This window comes from Scyliorhinus torazame, chromosome 6 (genome assembly GCF_047496885.1).
Source record: "Scyliorhinus torazame isolate Kashiwa2021f chromosome 6, sScyTor2.1, whole genome shotgun sequence".
NCBI lineage: Eukaryota > Metazoa > Chordata > Chondrichthyes > Carcharhiniformes > Scyliorhinidae > Scyliorhinus > Scyliorhinus torazame.
Genome location: NC_092712.1, coordinates 176,869,722 through 176,887,133, shown reverse-complemented (window position 1 = coordinate 176,887,133; position 17,412 = coordinate 176,869,722). Strand labels below are relative to the sequence as shown.

The 17,412-nt window shown below is 41.5% G+C and overlaps 1 protein-coding gene across 6 annotated transcripts in view; it reads left to right on the top strand.

Moving 5' to 3' along the window:
* vwde (von Willebrand factor D and EGF domains) overlaps positions 1 to 17,412 on the top strand; it is a 456,813-nt gene that overhangs the window by 133,049 nt on the left and 306,352 nt on the right. For all 6 annotated transcript variants that reach the window (XM_072509130.1, XM_072509129.1, XM_072509127.1 and 3 more), the window contains exons 2-3: positions 12,048 to 12,232; positions 13,439 to 13,670. In XM_072509130.1, coding sequence (XP_072365231.1) covers positions 12,048 to 12,232; positions 13,439 to 13,670 — 417 coding nt within the window. The remainder of the gene's footprint in view (positions 1 to 12,047; positions 12,233 to 13,438; positions 13,671 to 17,412) is intronic.

The window sequence follows — 17,412 nt, the reverse complement described above, 5'->3', positions numbered from 1 at the left end:
TTGACAAGCAGAGCTGCTCCCGACTCTGAGGTGCACGTTTGATTTTGTATTTGTGCTCTCACTAAGATGGCCTTTTTGCACCTCTGTAACATTGCCTGGCCTCACCCTTCTCAGCTCATATGTTGCTGAAACCCTCATTTGTGCCTTTGTTACCTCTAGATTTAACTATTCCAAATACATTCCTGGCAGGTCTTACATATTCTGCTCTCCATAAACTTGAGGTCATCCCAAACTCTGTTGCCCATGTCTTAACTTGAACCAAGTCTTATTCCCCTATCGTCCCTGAGCTCCTGGTCAAGCGACACCCTGATTTTAAAATTCTCGTCCTTGTTTTCAAATTCCTCCATGGCCTCACCCCACACCATCTATAATCTCCTCCTCCAACCCCACAATTGTCCCGAGATATCCAAACTCTTCTAATTTTGGCCTCTTGTGTATCTCCAATTTTAATTGCTTCACCATTGGTGGTGCTTTCAGTTGCCGAGGCCCCAAGCTCTGGAATATCCTCCCTACATGTCTCACCTTGCTTTAAGACATTCCTTAAAACCTGTCTTTTTGACAAAGTGTATGGTCATCTGATTAAATATCTCCTTATAGAATCATAGAAGTTTACAGCATGGAAACAGGCCCTTCGGCCCAACCAGTTCATGCCGCCCAGTTTTTACCATTAAGCTAGTCCCAGTTGCCCGCACTTGGCCCATAACCCTCTATACCCATCTTACCCATGTAACTATCTAAATGCTTTTTAAAAGACACAATTGTACCTGCCTCTACCACTACCTCTGGCAGCACATTCCAGACACTCACTACCCTCTGAGTGAAGAAATTGCCCCTCTGGGCCCTTCTGAATCTCTCCCCTCTCACCTTAAACCTATGCCCTCTAGTTTTAGACTCCCCTACCTTTGGGAAAAGATGTTGACTATCTACCTTATCTATGCCCCTCATTATTTTATAGACCTCTATAAGATCACCCCTAAGCCTCCTACGCTCCAGGGAAAAAAGTCCCAGTCTATCCAGCCTCTCCTTATAACTCAAACCACAAGTCCCGGTAACATCCTAGTAAATCTTTTCTGCACTCTTTCTAGTTTAATAATATCCTTTCTATAATAGGGTGACCAGAACTGCACACAGTATTCCAAGTGTGGCCATACCAATGTCTTGTACAACTTCAACAAGACGTCCCAACTCCTGTATTCAATGTTCTGACCAATGAAACCAAGCATGCCGAATGCCTTCTTCACCACCCTGTCCACCTGCGACTCCACCTTCAAGGAGCTATGAACCTGTACTCCTAGATCTCTTTGTTCTATAACTCTCCCCAACGCCATACCATTAACTGAGTAGGTCCTGGCCTGATTCCATCTGCCAAAATGCATCACCTCACATTTACCTAAATTAAACTCCATCTGCCATTCGTCGGCCCACTGGCCTAATTGATCAAGATCCCGTTGCAATCCTAGATAACCTTCTTCACTATCCACTGTGCCACCAACCTTGGTGTCATCTGCAAACTTACTAACCATGCCTCCTAAATTCTCATACAAATCATTAATATAAATCACAAATAACAGTGGACCCAGCACCGATACCTGAGGCACACCACTGGTCACAGGCCTCCAGTTTGAAAAACAGCCCTCTACAACCACCCTCTGTCTTCTGTCGTCCAGCCAATTTTGAATCCAATTGGCAACCTCACCCTGGATCCCGTGAGCTTTAACCTTCTGTAACAACCTACCATGCGGTACCTTGTCAAAGGCTTTGCTAAAGTCCATGTAGACAACGTCTACTGCACTGCCCTCATCTATATTCTTGGTCACCCCCTCAAAAAACTCAATCAAATTTGTGAGACATGATTTTTCACGCACAAAGCCATGCTGACTGCCCTGAATCAGTCCTTGCCTCTCTAAATGCTTGTAGATCCTGTCTCTCAGAATACCTTCTAGCAACTTACCTACTACAGACGTTAGGCTCACCGGTCTGTAGTTCCCAGGCTTTTCCCTGCTGCCCTTCTTAAACAAGGGCACAACATTCGCCGCTCTCCAATCTTCAGGCACCTCACCTGTGGCTGCCGATGATTCAAATATCTCTGTTAGGGGACCCGCAATTTCCTCCCTAGCCTCCCACAACATCCTGGGATACATTTCATCAGGTCCCGGGGATTTATCTACCTTGATGCGCTTTAAGACTTCCAGCACCTCCTCCTCTGTAATATGCACACTTCTCAAGACATCACTATTTATTTCCCTTAGTTTCCTAACATCCATGCCTTTCTCCACCGTGAATACCGATGAGAAATATTCATTCAGGATCTCACCCAACTCTTGTGGCTCTGCACATAGATGTCCTTGTTGATCCTTAAGAGGCCCTACTCTGTCCCTAGTTACTCTTTTTCCCTTTATGTATCTGTAGAAGCTCTTTGGATTCTCCTTTGCATTATTTGCCAAAGCAATTTCATGTCCCCTTTTTGCCCTCCTGATTTCCCTCTTAACTCTATTTCGACAATCTCTATACTCTTCAAGGGATCCACTTGATCCCAGTTGTTTATGTACGTCATATGCCTCCTTCTTCTTTTTGACCAGAGTCTCAATATCTCGAGTCATCCAGGGTTCCCTACTTCTACCAGCCTTGCCCTTCACTCTAAAGGGAATGTGCTTACCCTGAACCCTGGTTAACACATTTTTAAAAGCCTCCCATTTACCAGCTGTCCCTTTGCCTGCCAACAGTCTCCCCCAATCTACCTCTGAAAGTTCCTGTCTGATACCATCAAAATTGGCCTTGCCCCAATTAAGAATTTTAACTCTTGGGCCAGACCTATCATTCTCCATAGCTATCTTAAAACTAATGGAGTTATGGTCACTTGTCCCAAAGTGATCCCTCACTAACACTTCTGTCACTTGCCCTTCCTTATTTCCCAAGACGAGGTCAAGTTTTGCCCCCTCTCTAGTCGGTCCATCCACACACTGAATGAGAAATTCCTCCTGAATACACTCAACAAATTTCCCTCCATCCAAGCCCCTAATGCTATGGCTGTCCCAGTCAATGTTGGGAAAGTTAAAGTCCCCTACTATTACCACCCTATTTTTCTTGCAGCTATCTGTAATCTCCTTACATATTTGCTCCTCAATTTCCCGCTAACTATTTGGGGGCCTATAGTACAGTCCTATCAAGGTGATCTCTCCGTTCTTATTTTTCAGTTCCACCCATATAGACTCAGTGGGCGAACCCTCGGATATATCCCCTCTAAGTACTGCTGTGATGTTCTCCCTAATCAAAAACGCCACTCCCCCTCCTCTCTTACCTCCTGTTCTATCCTTTCTATAGCATCTGTACCCCGGAACATTGAGGTGCCAGTCCTGCCCCTCCCTTAGCCATGTTTCAGTCATAGCTATAATATCCCAGTCCCATGTGCCCATCCAAGACCTGAGTTCATCCGCTTTGCCCGTCAGGCTCCTTGCATTGAAATAAATGCAGTTTAATGTAGACTTTCCTTGCTCTCTGCCCTGCTTTCTCTGGTCATGTTTTACACACTCTCCCTTCCTGTCTTTTGTTTCCGTCCCCACTGACTTCCTACATCGGTTCCCATCCCCCTGCCACATTATTTTAAACCCTCCTTAAGTAGCTTAGTGTCGCATTGTTTTCTAAGGTTCCATTGAAGTGCCTTGAGATGGTTAAATATATTAAAGGAGCAACATAAATAGAAATTCTTGTTGCTGTTGTTCCAGACAGACTACTGCCATGATTTAATGGAAGGACTTGCTTGAACAGGAATTCCTTCAAATGATCTGTGAAGCAGGTCCCCATCCAGAACAATGGCAGTAGCCTACCTACCTGTTCCAAAGGACGTGCATCATCTAGTCTGAAATGTGTATTAAATTGGTCTGCCAAAGAACTAACAGTAACCTATTTTAACCATATTTGTAGTCTCACTGGCAAAATAGAACTCATTAAATAATCCATCATAGACAAAAATACTTACATTTTCTCACGCATTGGTATTCGCTCAAGCAGAAAACGACAGCACACAATTAGTTATTATTATGAACACAATATATAGCATTTTAAAGATGCCATGAAGCCAGTATTTCATTGTATATTCTTTCCTTGTATGTGCAGGAGTCTCTGGAGAACTCGCTGCAGCTCCTAATGCCTGTAAAAGCCAGAACCTTGTAGCACTCATTTGTACTCCACCTCTTGCGAGTACCTGTACAGGTTTATCTATCCCAGGAAATTTAGGTAGGTGATGTATTGGGTGTTCTGGATCACAAACAGTTCACCAACACTGGAAGTGGTGCAACTCTATTTTATTATAAGGTTAACTATATTAAACATACTTGAACTGTGGTAAATACAATACCAGATTTAACTGTTGACCCTTGCCTAGTCCTAACCAGGTGATGCACTCAGCACATGGTGAATGTCTGTGTTGCAGGCTGTGAGCTCTGTGCTCCGAGCTGGCTGCTCCTAGAATGAGCGGGAACTCTCCTGTCCCCTGTCTTTATAGTGCGTGTGCTCTCACTGGTGATTGGCTGCGGTGTTGTGTATGCTGATTGGTCCCCTGCATGTCCATCAGTGTGTGTCTGCACCATGATATACTGGTGTATATTATGACAGGCAGTTTGAAAATGGAGCTCAGGTGAAGCACCAAGAATTTGTGAGCAGTAACAACATTGGTGGCAGTGTGAGGGGCAGGTAGTAGAAACAGACTGACTTCTAGGGGCAATTTGTATCCATCTTTATCTGCAGCTCTTTAGGAGTTTAGAGGTCGTTGGACCTATATAAAAGAGTATTATTAGCCTTACCTTCTGTTATTTAGTCTGTCCAAAGCACCCAACTAGATTTATAATCAGTTGTGGAGGAGCTCACAACCTCGAAAACACAACCTCGAAAACATACTTGTGTGCCTTGCACAGCAGTTACTCAGCACTGTTGTACTGGTATCTCTGGTAGATGTTCTTGCTGCTTGTTCAGGAGGGCAATTGAAAGTCCAAACCTCTCCGCTTCTAATGTTTCCAGGGTGGAATCCATCACAAAGAAAATTCACCACAAGCTAGAATTCTTTTGTAAAACAGTTTTGAAGGTGGAAAGATAGGGATGAGAGGGGAGCAGAAGGGAGGTTGGGTAAATGTGTGCAATTGTAACACCAGAAATTAAAGAAGACCAAAGATTATCTGTCAGTGGAAACACACTATACAGAAGGGAACCTTGGTCTAAATTGCTCACTACGAACACAGCCTTTGAGACCATGTCAGTTATTTCTAAAAGAAAGTCCTGTCAGCTGGAAAGTCTACCATTAGCTGTTCACTATTCTCATCACACAGCAACAGCACACAGCAGGGAGGCATTATGAGATTTGCGGCAACATTTAGTTTGTGATGTACCCCCCATCCAGTGTGTGATCCTGTTTATTATCCAATGAGTGATGTGTAAGGGTTTACCTAGCAGGTGATGTCCTTTCAGGCTATTTTTCTGATTTAACTTGGGGATGGAGGTTTTAGAAGCGAATGTCCATCTGATAATACTTTCTTGCAAATGTCAAATTGTTGAAATAGATTTCACAATCACCCTCACCTTGGCTATAAGGTTTTCATTCTACATATTTGCAGCATGAACATTTTTTACAGAGATCAAGAGGCTTTATTTCCTTTTGTTGGGTTAATAATCCGGGATAGTTATACAGAACTCTGCTTAGGTGGTTGTAGTTTGCATGCAGCAAATATTGTAATGTTGTTGATGGAAAACCTTTTCTTTTCTACATCGAATAATTCCTCTATCAAAGGTTTTAAGGGGAATCTTGAAGTATTCCTACACCATGCATTCTTTTCCAAGGATTTTCAAATTATCTCTTTATGTTATACCTTTTTATAAATAATCATTTATTGTTTTCCCGGTTGCTTGATGAAATCAATGTAAGAACCCATACATGATTAAAAAATAAATCTGGCAATGCTTATACAGTAAAATACTACTTTTTGATCTCTACTAATTTTGTGAATAAGTATTCGTATTACTTGTTTGAACTTCAATGTGTTAATGGAATTGCAGCAACCTTTGGAGCCTACTTTTCCATTAGGTGCCTTCATCTCACATTAAATATTAAAAACCCTCATGTCAGATCCCATGAGCTGGTCCATAATTCACATAGATTACTTTTGAACTGGTACCATTATAAACCAGCATGCCTAATAGTTTGCGCATATTTACAGTGGTGCAGTATGAATTAATTGTCAAGGAAATGAAATTCCACTTCAAACTGTACCTTGGAAAATGTAATGAAATGAGAATATACATTTGCTTCCCATTATCATGTTCTAAGACTTCAGAGAGTTACATGTAATTCATTATTAGTTTTAAAGACTTTTATGAGCCCCTAAGCATAATTGACAACAAAATAGATAATCGGTTTATCCACAATGATTGGATTTTATTTTAAAACCGCATATTGCGATATAAGCACTGCTTGGTTTAAATTGAATCTTGTATGAGTTGTATTGTATTGGTATAGCAAATAACCTACAACACCCTTAAGAGGGATGATGTAAATAAACCTGTCAAAAGAACCAGCAATAACAAAGTTATATAAACATCTTAAGACAGTATTAATACATAACTTAAAAAAGGCCAACAGGTATCACAATTAATACAATGAAAATGCAAGATGAAGTTTTGCATTATTTGTGGTGTGCATGATTTTATTACAATATTAGTGGATTCTCCATGGCAATGCTAATGGCAAGCCTGAGGAAATACTATTCAATATTAGAGCATTACGTAACTTCCAAACTCCAGAGCAGTGTAACTAGGGGTACCTCAAAGATGCACTGGGGACCCCAGATCCCACCCCATCCCCTGAAGTTCCCAGGTAAGGTTTGCACAGGAATTACCTGGGAAGTTAAAAAGTCCCTTGGACAATTGCCCTGCATTGGAAACCATCCAAAAATGTGATTTAAATTGCAAACGTTCGAGAGCTCCAACTGTGTTACATCAGTAGATAACCAGATACAATTAGAAGGATTGAAATGACTTCTAATTTCCGTGTGACTATTGTACAGACCTTCAGTGACTTCCCCTTTGGACTTCCAGGACCTGACACCTGAACCCCTAGGGGGCACCCCCAACCCCCCTACACCCCTCTCCCTTGACAAGTCTTGCCCATCTCCCCCGTCCCATGGGGATACCCCAACACCCTGGTATTCCTCCCTCCAAGGGATTATCAACCCCTGGGATTTCCCCGCTCCCTTCGGGATCCACCCACCCGAATCAAGATTCTTTCCCCACCCCATCCAGCAAGTGGGATTCCCCCATGGCTGGACAACTGAATTTCAGTGCTCTACAGCCCCCGAGATCCAGCCTGACCCGACAGCCCCGCTCTCACCCCCCCCCCCCCCCCCCCCCCCACATCGACCCATCGATCCAGCTTTACAACCCATGAAGTTCGACCTACTACCCCAAACTCCCTTCCCCCACTGAGACCTGACCAAACCCCGTTCTGGGACATGGACCAAGTATCCCCCCCATCCCCCAATCCAATCCCACCCATCTGAGTCTCGATCCCCTTCTCCCCTACAACCTGACTTGACCAGACTTCAAATCTTAAGCACAGTAACTTTAACATTTCCTGAGCCTTGCATTGCCTGGTCTACGACAGCTAGTGCCATAAAAGAAAAAGAAATATGGTGTCCATACATCCAACTGAGTTGCCTCGTCAATAGGCCCTAGGGATGCACTGCTTGCATCTCACCTTGAGTCGGAAGGCTGGGCTGGATAGGATCGACAAAGATTTCTGGTAAGAAAGTAAGAGCGGAGTGGCAATCTTACTCTGACTGACACTCTCTGGAAGTTCAAGCCATATGTGTTCAGAGTGGAGCACCTACCAGCATAGTCCAGCCTTCTGATGAATGCAAAATCTTCAAAAGCAAATGATAAATAGCTGCTGTATGGGGAAGGGAAAGAATTCCAAATGAGAGGTAATTGTAGCGTAACACACGTCAAGGGACCGATGTGTTGGCCTGCTTTACCCTCCATTCTGTTTACCATTACAGTTAAAAAGACTCCCTGTGGCTAAAGGATCCTTGGGATGCAGCACTGTTCATTATGATGGCATCACACCCATTGGTGCCCATCAGTTCTACACTGTTTATTACTTATCTTATCTCATTGTTACCTTGTTACTTACCACAGGAAATCTGCAGGCCACTTCACAAACACTCCTGATTCCATCAGCTGTGTTGTGTTATGCTTCTTCACGTAGCATAAGCTGCTTCCTTGATGTATACTCTGACAAAGGAAGGTTCAGACTTGGATATAGGTTTAACACATTTATTGAACAGTTAACAATTCTCGTACTTGGGTTCGACTCTCCTGCTAATCTTGCTGTAGTAACTCAATCTAACTAACCAGTCTGCTCTAATCCATGCGGTGGGTGTGATGCTTCCGATCTGCACCTGTGTCTCTGAGTGCCGCCTGTGGAAACGAGGAAGAGCATGTGTGCCCTGTCCTTTTATATGGGTTGCCCCCTGGTGGTCGTGTCACCTCTGGGTGTCTTGACTGCCCATTGGTCGTGTCCTATCTTATGTGTTCATTAGCTGTATGTCTGCATGTCATGATGTCTCCAGTGCTCCCGCTAGTGTTTACTTAGTCTTAGCGTATTCACATTAACCCCTTGTGTATTTACAGTGATGCATATCACCACAAGCTGGCCTCTGAATCCATTAAATTTCTGTTGCCCCTGAACAACGAACAACTGCTGGGACACAAATGGTGTCTGCAGCACACCGACACTGTCCTAATAAACTCTGGATCCACCTCACCAGATTCAGAAGATAGCCACATAGTTCATAGGATTTTAATGCCTATGAACCTGATTTGAAACATGAGCTTTGATTTAGAAAACCGTTTCTCAGCTGTACTGCTAAGAAAGGATTCTGTAAGTGACTTTTAAGCAGCTTTAGGTAGAGAATGCTTGTGCTTCCTCTTAACCAAGCCTATGTGATCTCCCGGACTAGTTTTGATTATCTAAGGGGGTTGAGGAGGAATTTACCAATTTCCTCTTACCCTCTGCCACCCCCATCCCTTTGGATCACCAGGATATTTATTTTTTCCCCTTTTGCCAAGAAATTATATGGCTTTGCGTGGATGGTGGCTGTATGTTTTTTGATGTATATGGCCGTGCCTGAAGCAGTGGAGGTGGAAGCTATTCAATCTCTTGTCTTGCATAAGTTCTTCATGCTTTCGTACTGTAAAGGAGCATGCTGAGAACACAAACCTTGTACAGTGGAGCTTGCTGTTGGCCCATACTCAGCTATTCAACTTTGACCTGACTCTTGTGGCCTTGACAATCCTGGTGCTGATTTCAGCATCATAGGACAAGGCAACAATTGTTGATCCAAGGAATGCCACTATGGAGGTCATTGATGTTGATGGAAAGTGGATTTCCATGTCCTGACCCATAACTTTGGTCTTCCTGGCGCTGATCGTTAGTCTAAACTCCCTTACAGGCCCAGGAGAACTGATCAACAAACTGCTGCAAGTGAAATTTAGAATGGGATGCCAATGCGATGTCATCAACAAACAGCAACTCATGGGGTAGGACGTCACACACTTTAATCTTGGTGAGCAGTCTTGCCAAGTTGAACTGCTTGTTGTCAGCTGTGACTTGCAGGTAGACACCCTCATATGGGTCACCAAAAGCATACAATAGCAGCATGGAGAAAAATATACTAAAGAGAGTTGGTGCCAGGACACAGCCCTGCTTTGCACCAAGAACAAGAGAATAACAAGGAAACAGTAGGGCCAATTAAAACTACAAAGGTAACTTGTGTATCGAGGCTCAGATATGGGCATTGTTTTTAAATGTTCACAGAAGTGAAGGACAAAGTAGACATTGTAGTTAAGGATGGGGAATCTAAAACAATGGTTGGGATAACCTAGTGAGAGAGGAAATATCACTGTGTCTTGCATCTTTGAAAGTGAATAAATCTCTAAGGTGGATGAAATTTATCCAAACTATTATGTAAGACAAGGGAAGAAACAATGAAAACTCTGACTATTATTTTCCAATCCTCTCTGGGTAGAAGCGTGTGCCGGAGGGCTGGAGGACTGCCTATGTTGTACCGTTGGAGGAAGGGATAGCCTGAGTAATTTATTTGTTTAGTTAGCCTAAACTCAGTTGTGGGCAAACTATTTTAACAATAAATTCTGAGAGTCAGGATAAATCCTCATTTTTAAAAGGCCTTAACCAAGGAATATCAGCTTGGACGTGTTAAGGAAAGGTCATAGTTGAATTTTTTGAGGATGTAAAAAGTAGTGCTGATCTAGTGTACATAGATTTTAATAAGATTTTTGACAACATTCCCCATGGCAGACTTGTCAATTAAAAGCTAATAGTAAATGAAGGAAAGTGGAAAGTCAGTGGTAGGAAGAAAAGAGAATGGTTGACATGGATTTACACTTCTGTAAGGCTGTTCCAGTGGTTCCTCAGTAGTAAGTCTTTTGTTTTCTGTGGTATATATCAATAACTTAGACTTAAATGTCAGGGTTATGATTCAGAAGTTTGCAGAAGATACAAAAACTGCTTGTATGTTTGATATTGAGGAAGAAAACTGTAGATTGCAAGAAGATATCAGTGGACTGCTCAGGTGGACAGAAGGTCCGATGGCATGGTGTCACAGTGATTAGCACTGCTACCCCACAGCTGTCCAGTGATATGTAGGCTAGGTTATGGGGTTACGGAGATAGGGCAGGCTGGAGTGGGGAGTGGACCTGGGTAGAGTGCTCTTTCGGCAGGTCGGTGCAGACTGTATTGTTCGAATGGCTTCCTTCTGTAATTTAGGAATTCTATGATTCTAAAGTGACAAATAGAGTTTGGTCCAGAGAAGTGTTATTTAATGCATTTGGGAAAGGCAAACAGGGTAAGGGAGTACGCAGTAAATGGTATAATACTGAGAAAAGCAGAGGAACAGAGAAACCTCGGAGTGCATGTCCACAGATTTCTGAACAAAGCGGGAGAGTAGATAAGATGGTTAAGGGGGCATATGGAATCTTTATTGACGGTGACGAAAGATATGACAGCAAGAACATAATGCTAGTATAAAACATGAATTAGTACACAGCTAGCGTACTGCATACAGTTCAGGTTATTATATTAAACAAAGAATATAATTGCACTAAAGATGGTACAGAAAAAAGTTATGAGGATATTGCCAAGAATGGTGGACTTTAGCTATCTGGAAATGTTGGATGAACTGGGGTTGGTTTTTTTTGACATTGAAGGCTGAAGAGACATTTGATTGAACTATATAAAAGTGAGTGGCCTAGATAGACTGGATAGGCAGGACCTATATTTGTTAACAGAGAGGTTAATGGACAGGCTATGAAGATTTAAAGTAATTGTTGGAAGGATTAGAGAGGAGTTGCTGTTTATTTGTTTCACCCAGAGCATGGTACAGATCTGGATCTCACTGCCTGAGAGGGTGAGAGGGACAGAAACCCTCAATGCATTTTAAAAGTATCATAGCCTACAGGGCTATGCATTAGGAGCTGTAAAGTGTAATGAGGCTGAAAAGCTTTTTTCTACTGGCATATATAATCAGCCGGATGGCTTCCTCTTGCACAATAAATGTCTCTATGCTTCTATGTTTTTAATTACTTTCAATTGTGGAGAATTTAAAATCCAGAACTTCAACTGTAATTGAGCAAAACATATTTTGCCACTGAAATTGAACTTGAGGTTTGATGGTGTTTTCGAAATCCAATTACATTGGATAATTCAGTTCCAACGTTAAACATCAAATATTTTAGTTCAACAAGAGAAACTGTTGCAGAAATGCATTTTTAGTTTAAGATATCACGAGCTCTAAAACTCATTGTTCAGAATATGGGATCAACCTGAGCTAACCGTGCCATCCCAGTGTATACATGTCCAAATAAATATGCTTACCTATGTGATTGACAGATTATAACATAAATTTAATTGCTGAATGTTTGGAATACAGTAAGTTATTGGACAATTATAATGAACCATGACTATTTCCTTTTCTGTTATCTGACAGCTCCTGAATGCTACCCTGGTGGTCACCAGCTCCTTCAGAATCCCTACAGAAGTGTGGACTTTGATTCACTCCGACTGCAACAGTCAGCAATTCAGGAGTTAATATGTGATCACTCTTTAACACCAGGATGGTATCGCTTTCAGATCTTTGATAAACCAGCAGAAATGCCAACAAAATGTGTGGAGGTATACAGTGTTTCAAAATGATCATACCATGACATGCCATGAACAACAGAGATAAGTCCATTTTCACATAGTGCATTTGATTGCATAGAAATAAGGTTAATGGTTAACAAAACTGTCCTTTGGATGGAAAGATGCAACACATAATAACTCCAGTCCAGAAGTGCTAAGTTTATGAAAACATGACAGAAATGATCTGGAATTAAAATGATCCTTGCTAAATTCTGGCTCATTCTGCTCTGAGTTAGTTAGTTTTATTTGGTAGAACTGTGCAGTATCCCAGAAATTCCTTCAGTAACCATCGGCTCTGGGGGGGGAATCACTCCTAATTGTAATCTATTGACCCCATTTGAAATTTAGCAGCTATTTACAGAAAAAAAGGAGCTGGAAAGATATGGGAGGTTTTACCTTTGGAACTATACCCAACCCGAGTTGCAACTTTCACTTCTCCAGATCTGGTGAAAAGATAATTTTGTTTTCTAAAAGTCTTTCCAAAATAACAGTGTCCTACAATTCATTTAGTGATGCTGTAAGATTTCAAGCTTGGTAGCTTTTCAACCAAGGAGATATTTACATGCTAGCCAATGGGTTGTTTTTACTTTAATGTAGTTGTGTTGTTTTATAAGCCAATTATTATGAATAATTACGTACAATCAAGAAATGTATAACTTTTTCATAATCCGAGCTGATTGATCTCATCAACATAAATGTTCCAGAGTCGGGAAATTTGATCTGAAATTTAAATACTCACTTTTGGAATTGTAAAGCATTGGCTCATTAAATGATTACATTTAGGAAAGCTTATAACAGCTGAATCTGAGAACACATTTGCCTGGAGTATTTTCAGTACAATTTTATGAATGACATAACTAACTATGTTGCTGCAGTGTTGATAGTATTATAATGAAAGAATACTGTATGGTCTTTAGATTTATCCTTTAAGGAATGTTTGAAAAAAATACACCAAATATCAATAATAAACGTGGGACCATATTTTGATGAAGAAACCACTACAATAGCAAATGTTCATGAGTAAAACTTGACAAACAAATTCGTTTTCACCTTTTAACAGCAGAAATTAGACCGTTCCTCACTATGGTATAACTAAATTATAGCCTCATTTTACTTTCAAAACATTTGGAACAATTGTGGATAAAAGTAATAGTTGCTTGTTGCCTTCCCTTTAATCTTTTATGTTTCACTCCTTAGATGAACCATTGTGGGACCCAAGCCCCTGTTTGGTTGTCTTTGAGAGAGACTGAATCTCTTCCACAAGCTGGAGAAGTTAAGCATTTGACTGCCTGTGCAACTTGGCAGTTTTTTTTCAGCACAACAAAGGACTGCTGTCTTTTCCGAATTCCAGTCAGTGTACGAAACTGTGGTGACTTTTTTCTGTACCGACTACAACCTACGCAGGGATGCATGGGATATTGTGCAGAAGGTAGGTTTGGGTCACATAAAATTGGATTCTGCTAATGTAAATAACTGGCCCCAGGAGCATTTATTAATTAAAATTTCACATTGAATTTCATTGTAATGTAGTATTTATTCTATTTAACTTTTTTTTTACTGAATTGAAGTTGACATAATTCCTTAGGTTCTGGTGTGCTACAGTTTGATTGCATCTTTGTATATTGAGTATCTTGTAAGTCCGTGCATTTTTGATGCTTTATGCACTGAGCTCTGGTAATTCCTTGGTTAGTCTGAAATGGAGGATTTAGGGGTTCCTGGGTAGTACTTTTGGGTGAAATTTAGCCTTTATAATCTTTGAGTGGTTAGGCCAGCATTGGGCTCCTTGTTTTGTAGGAAAATTATGAAGTTTGACTTAATTTAGCTAAGTAGGATGTTGGGAAATAATAGAAGTTATACAACACTTATGATAGGAGATTGTTAGAGGTGAAAATAGTCACACGAAGGCCTGAGTATAAGTTTTGAAAAAAGCGGTTTATTATATCAGAATTCTGGGAGAAAAGGCCTGAGGCTCCGCAGCCTATTGACAGCACCTTTTCTTACTTGAGCTAAGGCTCACATGGGTTAATATACAGATTCAAGGGGCAGAATTAGTTGTATTCTCATTTACATACAATCAATCAACTATATTTGCGTCACACTTCATTACATGCGGTCAATCAATTTTCCTAGCATCCCAGTTATCACATATATGGTTAAAGTGGGTGTTGTATTACCCGCCCCTAACGTCATACAGAAGTCATTCAAAACTAACATAATGATGTCCTGTCTGCAACTGGGGTCCTTGGGCTTATCAAGGACACATAGCATTCCTTGTTCTGGGAAGCTGTTATCAGCAGCTGTTGAAATATTCCCTAGGTTCTCATGAGGTAGTTTACACAGTTTGTAACTTATTGTTCAGGAATGTGGCTAGTTCAGCCATTTTGTGTCTTTAGTATTGCTTTAATAGCTAACAGCCATTTTGTGTCCTTTCTGATATTAACAAGCATTGTGTATACACTATCTATTTCTACAAATTGCCTCTTCTAAACAGGCATCTAAGCCAATGAGTACCTTTTTGTCTCATCAGAACAATTCAAAAGTAATATAGGAGCACAAATGTAGTTACAGGGCCACCTATAATTTAGATCATAGTCCAGTATCACAAAATGCCCTCCAACACTCCCCCCTTTTGGTCATGGAAGATGTTTACAGAACTCCAACTGACCACAATGAAATGATATGAGGGCTGCAGGGTGTGTAGCAAAGATATACGGCCTTTGGGGTATGTAACCTCCCAAATGTTCCGTATGTATACTGTGCATGTGATTCAAAGATCACCCCTCAAACAAACCCATGTATGTCACATTTAATGTCTTTATATCAATCATTCCTGCCACCCTGACTATCTCTGCTGTCTGTCATTAAATTATGTTATTCATAGCAGTTTTCAAGTAAGCCCATCTAACAGTCCCACACTCTCTGCCACTAACTTTCACTCTGAAGTAGTTCCTCTGTGTGTGTCTGTGTGCTTTTTTGTCAAACATGTATTTTTCGTGAACTGGTGGTAAAGCTTAACTGATTGACCGATCTTGAATCTTCGTTCCCTCAGAGTTTCTGCAAGATGTGGGACCATCTCTGGCTCTTTATAATCCCAACTCAAATGATCTTTGCTAGGCCTATAGTGGTGGGCCGAAGGGGTGCAAAAGTTATAGCGATAGGAGGTTACGGTGGCGGAGATGCAATATTTCCTTTTCCTCCGTAAACTTAAAATGCATGGGGGCAGGTGTAATCTCTAAGATACAACCATGAGTTCTGATTAACCCACATTTGTCCAACTCTCCCTGTCCCACCGGGTGGGGGCAACGTGAGGGAGATCCCATATATTATCCCTGCGTATAGCAGAGGTCTCGATGAGATAGTACCTGAGGGAGGTGTTAGCCCGTACGATTCCGATGTTCTTCCGTTGTTTGTGAGGGTATGGCCCTGAGTCCGGTGTGATAGGGATCATCAGGACCATCTCTATCCCCGTTATCTCGTCCATTTTGCAGTCGGGGATCGTTGAGTATACTCTGGTTACTCCCTTCAGAGTACGCTTGTCCAGCATCCCTTGTCATTTGGCTACCATAGCCAGTTGCAGGCTGTCTATTCAATCAGGCACCTCCCCCCTTTAGATCAGATCAAGGTTGTGGTTTAGCTGCCCCTGTCAGAGCCTTCCTGCTGTCTCCCATTCTTGGCCGATGAGTTTGTTAATTAATGTTGAATGTCTTAGTCTGTCTACCGAACACTGTTGTCCTATTCAGTTGTATATCCAGGCCCTCTTCCCCCTAGCTGGCTAGATCTTTTTCTGCTTTCCCTAATATTCTCTTCCTTATTGCTGTAAGTTGTTCCATCTTTGCATTTAACCTTTGTATGTCCAGTAACTTTACCGTAGAAGTTTATGTGTTAAGTCATGTCACTGCATCATTGATTATGCCTCTCCTAAACCTGTGTAGGTTGTCATGCCCTCAAAATCTCGTGGCACCCTTGTCATTAGCAGCCTGCTTCATAACAACCTTACTTAAAACACTATACATATTTATTTCATATTATAAACAATACCTGAACGCGCGAGAAGTACAGACACAATTAATATATGCATCTGATGTCTTTCCCCGAATGTAGCTGCAGCCAAGCATTAAAATAAGTTATATCATTGTTCCAGTCTCTGGCTGCTGGGATGCACATCCCGCCAATAAAATTATATAAAATACCATAGTTCATATAGCTACGTTCATCCTGTGTCCGTTGTGAAATCAGTGATGTTCCTGCGCTCTTGTGTGCTTGTAGTTGTTCTGAAATCTCAAGAGCCATCACAAGACCCCACAGCTGCTGCTGTCGTGCCCATCGTGGGCCGGAGAATCGCCGGGGGGGAGCCCGCCGACCGGCGCGGCGCGATTCCCGCCCCCGCCGATTCTCTGGTGGCGGAGAATTCGGGACACGGCGGGGCCGAGTTTCACGCCAGTCCCGGCGATTCTCCGACCCGGCAGGGGGTCGGAGAATCGCGCCCCCTAAAACTAATAATTTCTTATTCTTACATGTGTGGTTTTGTACCCTGATTAAAATTCCTCGTGTATCAAAATTACCCTGGAAATGTCAATGATAACCTTTGAAAAGAAAAAGTTGTTAATTACACTCAAACTATGATCTTTAAATCACAATGTCAGACGACATACAAATATCACCACACTCACAAAGGAAACCTAGCACTTCAGTGCTTCAACCAAAATTAGTTAGGTAAAAATCCTTCTGGTTCCTATTCTAAAGTTGCAAATTATAAACTCAAGGTTACTTCTCAGAAGATAAATCATAGCAGAGAGATATTAACATTCACAGACCAAACACACACATTCTCACAGGTCGCAAATATCAGAGTTAACTGTTAGCCCTCTCTTATGGCTACAGATTCTCAAAGAGACAGCAATTTCACAATTGCTTAATGAAAATACTGAACAAAATCTTCCATTCTCCTTCATCAGAAAACTTTATCTGTGTTATTCCATTTAAGTCAATTTCCACTGATTAATTTTATAGGCATTAGCTATTCTTAGAGACATATTTTTTGTGTACAGATGACCTGCTTGCTGAAATGGATAAATTTTGTACAGAACCGAAGGAGGCGGAGAACTTGTAATGATGCCATTTGCATCTGTTACACGATTTCAAACATTATTTATTCTTTCCTTTTATGTTAC